At 32.4% G+C, this 7190-nt stretch overlaps 1 protein-coding gene across 3 annotated transcripts in view; it reads right to left on the bottom strand.

Moving 5' to 3' along the window:
* Positions 1-4550, bottom strand: part of LOC106687789 (odorant receptor 85b-like) — a 10221-nt gene extending 5671 nt beyond the window's left edge. For all 3 annotated transcript variants that reach the window (XM_067053428.1, XM_067053426.1, XM_067053427.1), the window contains exons 1-2: positions 4501-4550; positions 882-1229 (exon numbers count right to left, since the gene is read on the bottom strand). In XM_067053428.1, coding sequence (XP_066909529.1) covers positions 882-1229; positions 4501-4508 — 356 coding nt within the window. In that variant the 5' untranslated portion in view covers positions 4509-4550. The remainder of the gene's footprint in view (positions 1-881; positions 1230-4500) is intronic.
* Positions 4551-7190: the final 2640 nt, after the last annotated feature.

The following is a 7190-nucleotide window of genomic DNA, read 5'->3' as shown; positions in this document are numbered from 1 at the left end:
TATATATGAAATTAATATGACTTTACTTTGCCATACAATGGACTCATAATATGGAAGATCCTTCCCCGTCTGTAACAGAATAAAGGATGGAATTGTGGATTTCCAACTTTTTAGTGATGGTTCTGTAGCTGTAAATGTAATGAAAGCAAAGTTATACTGATTTATGTTTATGCACTAACAATGAACAATGAAGAGGAGGGAAAAGTGTTTTTACATATATTTGGAGATATTATAAGATAAATGCCTCTCTCATAGTATGAAAATTATTTTAAAAGATTTTAATACAAAAGAGGTAAACTCTGACCCACTGTCTGGAGCTAGAGTCTTCACAACCGTTCCAATTGCATCGGTGCAACAAATAAGTCCCAATTCACTAAACGCTCCAAGTGCTTCATTGTCCAGGAATATACAAAAAAATACCTGAAAATCATATCCTCATCACGTGCAGGAGTAGTTTTGACAATGTCAGACCATTTACAGATCCAAACATCAATTCAGATCATTATCTTGGGTTACATCGTATTAAAAGTAACTTCGAGATAAACAATTACCAACCATCTTTTTGAAATCCGCTGCATGAAAGGTTATTCCTGTTAATGCTTTAAGGGAATTTCGACGGAGACGTGTTCACAAAGATCAGATGGAATTGGACAAAACCACAAAGACCAGAGGGGAAGAACTAAATAATCATCGGAATGCATTTTTTTGTATTCGGTTGCGAAAATCCAGTAATCCTGAGAAATTATAGACGAATGAAAGGGTTGAAGAGAAATCTGAGACATAATGCAAAAGAGTATTAAAAATGTCACAGATGCTGCAAAAAAAACAATTATAATTAATAAAAAATATTAAAACTAAAATATGCACATTCCACTAATTACCAAGTTTCATCTAAGTAATCTTCATATTTTTTCATATTCCTCATCTCCTTCCAAATCTTAACGGAGTCATCTAGAAGGCGTTTGAGCTTTTCTCTTCCTCTAAACCTATAGTAGATGACCTTGGCGGATATATGAAGCATGGAAGTTACACACTGAAGAGATTCTGCCTTATCGTTGAACGGATGATCCTCTATCACGTAAATTAGAGGAAAGGTGTTATCGAAACACAATGAGATGAGCAGGATCCCCTCAAGGACAGTGAACCATTTTCGATGCTTGGAGTGTTCATTTTCCTTTATTCCATTGTATTCCAGAACTTTATAAAAGACGGCGTATGGTTCATCATCTCTGCGGAAAGAAAATTGAAATTAATTAATTTATTTTATAAGGCATTGTATTTATTTGTTCTACGATAAGCACTGATTTTTAAAACTGATAACATAATTTATTCCTTCAACTATACGTTTTTTATTTGTATTTATTTTTCATTTTTACTGACGGGTTCAAAATACTTTCAAGGTTTCCTAATAAGAATTTCTTACAATAGCAAGAATTATTGATTATTTCTTTTACAGACAAAGTATTCCAGGAGACAAATTTTTAAATACTATACAGCTGAATTTCAATCAAAACCCTATTATTTTTGTTATTACTATATCACAATTGGTTTTATATAATTTAAATTTTTGGACAATTAATTATCTAACACAATATCCTCCATATAACTTCTAATAAATAGTTTTTTAGTTATGCACAAGAAATTTATAGTTTTTCCCCTTTTTTTGGGGGGGGAGGGGATTTATTTAACTTATAAAGTCGAAGTGCTTTAAGGAGAAGGCTTGTAGGGTAGTTTCAACAAAATATGTACAGGCGTTTCAGCCTCAACATCCTTTGTTGAAAAACTAGTTCAATTGGCGATTTCTCACAGTTTGCCCGATTTTCTACAAAGAAGGTTTGGAAAGTGGAAAAATTAAATGATAAGAAATGCAGCAACAGAATCAGTCTAGTATCTAAAATATTCCAATTAATTATTTCTTATTCTTTCTTCATATTAAGGGTTTAGAATATTTATTCCAAATATAAGTTTGGATAAGCCAAGGTAATTATCATGGCCGGCGAACTGATAATTTGTTTTGATGTTTGGATTCTTTGTATATCGAAAAGAGAACGCTTTTTAAAATTAAAATTACAAATAACAAATGCTTAAGGCTAGGTCCGGGCTGAAAACATGTATTAGTGACTAAAGTATTGGCCGAAAGATATTTTCTTCTTCGTAATCCTTCCGCAGCTACCGCACAGCAGTGTGAGCAGTTGATTTATAATTTTCGGTACCAGCTGGCTTAGCCTATTGCAGTTAGTTCCTCTTTTTTTTAATGCTTCTTTGACTGCACTATCCCAAGTGTTATATATCGGTATTCCTCTAAACCCTAAAAAATGTTGGGGAAAAAATGTAATAGTAACTCCTAAAAATATAGTAATAAATTGGATTTTTAATCACTTAGGGTTTATTCTTAACTCAGTGAATAAGGGAAATCATTGAATAAATCTTCCTATAATAGCAAATACTGCACCTATTGAAAGTACATAATGGAAATGGGCTACTACATAATATGTATCATGTAAAATAATATCAATAGATGAGTTGGCTAGAATTACTCCTGTTAATCCTCTGATGGTAAATAGAAATACAAACCCTAATGCTCAATTTATAGCAGGTGAATAAATTATTTGTACACCATGTAATGTAGCTAATAATCTGAAAATTTTAATACCCGTCGGTACTGCAATAATTATTGTGGCTGATGTGAAGTAGGCTCGAGTATCTACATCTATTCCTACTGTGAATATGTGATGTGCTCATACAATAAAACCTAAAATTCCAATTGATAATATGGCATCAATTATACCAATATTACCAAATGTTTCATTTTTTCCTCTTTCTTGTCTAATAATATGGGAAATTAAACCGAACCCTGGTAGAATTAAAATGTAAAATTCAGGGTGTCCAAAAAATCAAAATAAATGTTGATAAAGAATAGGGTCTCCTCCTCCTGATGGGTCAAAAAAAGAGGTATTACAATTTCGGTCTGTTAATAATATGGTAATAGCACCTCCTAATACAGGTAACGAAAGTAATAAAAGGAGGGTAGTAATTATTACTGATCATACAAACCTTAGCCTTCGTTTTGTCCTTTTTCCACCGACTCTCGTTTCTATATACATATATTATTTTGGCCATTCAATCCTGCATTCTTTTTACATGGCTAAACCACCGTAGTATATATTTTTCTATAATATGTTCTGCTGGTTTCACTCCGAGGTTACTTCTTAATGTAGGTTACTTTTTGTTATCTGACTTTGTTCCATCGTTATTTTCCTCCTATTCTCCTCACGTCATTTCCATTGGTTGAAGTAGCGGCCCATGACTCGCACAGTAAGGAGACAAACGTAGTCTTAAATACTACTTTCTTAAAAGTTCTTTCTTTCCTAGGAAACCTGCCTTGAGTGACTGGATGCATTTGTTGGCCAATTTCATTCTTTCCCGGACATCTCCAAAGAACCGTAGTAGGGAGAAAAGACCGGTGCTGGCATAGGGTTTCGGAGCAATATGGCAATTCTAACCTTTAAGCGCTCCATCTAGCAGATTTGTTCAGATTTAACTTTCTACCTATTTACCTCTCTCATCATATTTAAAAATGTTATTTTTTTAATTATAAAAAATTAGATTTTTTCTGTTATTTAATTCTATATTTGAATCTATATTAATTTATTTATTTATTATTATAAATTATAAACTATAGTTCCCTCTGGCGTGTAGACAGTAGACATATTGATCAGAATATGTATCATTTCAAACCCCCTCCTCCTCGATTTGGGGAATTACCATACTGGGCAATAATCCAATAATCACATTCTTACTTCGGTTAGAATCTATGGAATTTTTTAACATTTTCTGTTTCTACCGACGATTTCCCAAGTCATCGCTCGGAGGGCCCTATAAGGAATAGGGAGAATTAGTAAAAGGTAGAGAAGTACTTTCATAATGTATCCCACCATCGGTTCCGGACCTTTCAAAAGAAAATTACAAAAAAAATTAAGAAAAAATGATTGTGGATACATCCCATATTAAGTGAACGAGTTATTATTGACCAATATCTCAAACTTTCACTTGTCTATATATAGAGAGTATATACTCAGGGGAAGAAAGTCCTCTGATGGTAAAAAATTAATAATCCGAATTTTTGACAGAAATAAACGTTGTAATGTCCCCTGAGCCCAAATAACCTGTAGTAGTAAAGTTTGATGTATACCAGTAAACAGCCTACCTTAAAACAAAAAATTGTACAAAAATTAAATTATGTATTTAAGGTAAGTAGACGCTCAGGACATTACAGGTGTAATGTCAAGTTTCTGTTTAGAACACACTAGAAGTGTGTGTTTAGTGTAATGTCAAGAAGTCATAACTTCTTTACTACTTAGGGAAAGATTTTCATCGTAAATAAGAGGTTTCTGTTTGTAAACTAACAAGGATAAATTTAAACTCAAAGTGGGTAAGTGTAAGCTGTGTGTTGCGCGCACCGCAGCAAATTTTTATGTTTCTAATTTGAGAACTACTTACCGCTCCATCTCAGACCTGTGGTGCTTCTCCACCGTATTGCCTTAGGTTCCTCGTTATAAAGTGCTACATCCAATACTTGCATTATTTACCTCGGGCAAGAGCTGGTGTTGTAACTGAATAATACATTGTTGTGTATTTATTCTTTCCCTATAAAAGAAAAGCAAACACAAGGCAACAAAGTATCACTTTAGCCTCATAAAAAAAAAAAATTATAGGGGATCTGTAGCCTTGAGAATAAGAAGGTATATAATCAACAAGCTGCTTAAGTACTTAGAAGGGACAAAGAAAAATAAATAATATCAATGCATAAATAAAACACATCATTCACCAGAAATTGCGACTGAAAAGCCTTAGTTATAAATTTGCGTATTATTATATTGTGTATTGAGTATTCAAAAACATGTACGATATGTTTGTATGGTATGATTGTGTTCTCACATCCATTATATCTATTGCCTTGGTGTATGGAATAATGTGTTATTTCCATTTTTTTTTTTAGATAAATAAATACATTTTTTTTTTCTTCTCCCTGAATGATGGTTGTTGTCTTTTTGTTTTTATAGCCCTGATGAAGACCTGACAATTAGGTCGAAACGTCGAAAATAAATAATTCTTTTGTTTATTTGTGTTTTTTCTACTGACCGCACCATCTTCTCATTTATTATTCTTATTTATTTTTACGTTTTATTGTACGTCTTTTTACTTTTTCATTTATTTTTACATCATTAAGTGTTTGAATCTTTTTTAGCCCTGATGAAACCATACAACGTAGCTCAATATAAATAGTTTAATCACTATTTGAGTTTTCAGGTATATATTAATATTGTTATCTATATATTTTCAATAAAGGAGGTCAGAAAAAAAAGAGTTTTCATTAGAATTGAGTTTCATTCGTCCGCACCCGGACTATCTTCCTTTTATTATGACATATATTATCATGTTTCTAAACTTTTTTGTTTTTTCTGCTTTCAGTTTATTTTTTGTTTGACAAAATGGAAAACATAGTTATAAAAATAATTTATAAAAAGGTATTGCATATATTTTTAAAAAATATATTTTTAATGATGAGAATATAGCTGACTTTATTTTACTATTACACACGGTCAATCTGAGATCTTCCACTATATTTATTAACGTTCTAAAACAGCCTCCAATTTCTAATTTTCTTAGCTAGTCTTGGCAGACTCATGAATTTTCACCAATAACCACATACAGTTTTCATTAAAGTAATCAGAAATTGGGATGAAATTACTGTATTTTTTCTCATCTCGAGCTCTTGCTCTTATAGGTCTACGCAAATATATTGCTACGCAAGTTGCAACAAAAGGCCGAAGGTTTTAGGAAAAAATCGTTCGCTGTCTACTATTCAAAAATAATGAAGTATCGATAAAAGAACTAAGCTGTACAAATATCACAAGTTGTCCTCGCAATTTTCTCGCCGTCAGATAATGAAGGCTCTTACAAGACTAGCAATTCAGAAATGTCAAAGCTCAATGAATTTTTGAGAATGACATAGAACTGCGAATTGTCTATTAATGGACATCAATTTCCTACGGGCTTCAGTTGAAACGAGAGTAGGCAATTTGGCTAAACGCCGCGGGGCAGATCGTATTGAGATATCGATTCGCGAATCCACTCAGCAGAATTTCTCACATAAATATTCATATCCTAGCTCAGTTTGGGGTTGGCAGGTCCCATTACAGGGAGATCTATCGGGGAGCAGGAATCCAGTAAGGGGGAGTAAATTGAGTTACCAGATTTTTCCCGTTGAGAAATTAGAAAATGAAAAGAATAGAGAAAAAAAAAATCCGTTATAACTTGATTTTATTATACAAGTTCAATTTAGTTATATTATTTTATGAATTCGTATTGCGCTAATATATTTGTTTTTAACCGTGACTTTTTTGATATTATATGGTCTTAGAGCGTAAATATAAAATTAACAGATTTATTAGTTAAAATTCGCAAGTGCAACGATCAAACCGTAAGAAATTCCCAGTTCATAATATTTTTACAGAGCTTTGGTTTTTTTAAAAATTATGCATTTGTACACAGAACACATTTTTCTTTAACAATCTTCTTTTCATAAACTATCTGGGTGGGTTTGTGTTAGTATAGACTTTGTAATTAAAGTAAATATTATAGTCAATGTGGAATCAAATCAGAAACTCTAAGATATTTTGTACTTTATAAATATATTTATTTATTCCACAATTATTATTATTGTTGGCGTGACTGACCGCGGAGGTCCAAGGCCTCGTGCGATGTACTTTGAAAATATAAATTGCGCGTTTCATGACGTGGTTTTCATAGGGTGGGTTCGTTGCTTCCACGCCTATTTTTTGTGAGTGCAACCTATTGGCTAACGGGCCTCACAACTGCCCGGAGGGAGGCTGTGAGTGAATATTGTATAATTATATGCTAGGAAAAATCCCGAATAGGGCCGGGGACTCGAACTCGCAACCTTTGGGTTAGCAGACAGATAAAAATCGTAGATAAAAATATAAGTGAACTAAAAAGATATTGTTATTCATTTTTATATCATTTAAGTGTTGAACAATCTTCTTTTCATAAAATTTCTGAATGGGTTTGTGTTAGTATAGACTTTGTAATTAAAGTAAATATAGTAGTCAATGTGGAATCACATCAGAAACTCTAAGATATTTTGTACTTTATAAATATATTTATTT

This window comes from Halyomorpha halys, unplaced genomic scaffold (assembly GCF_000696795.3).
Source record: "Halyomorpha halys isolate HHAL.00 unplaced genomic scaffold, Hhal_1.1 Scaffold1013.1, whole genome shotgun sequence".
Classification (NCBI taxonomy): Eukaryota; Metazoa; Arthropoda; class Insecta; order Hemiptera; family Pentatomidae; genus Halyomorpha; species Halyomorpha halys.
The sequence above is the reverse complement of the archived record's forward strand: the minus strand, read 5'-3'. Positions and strand labels throughout refer to the sequence as shown.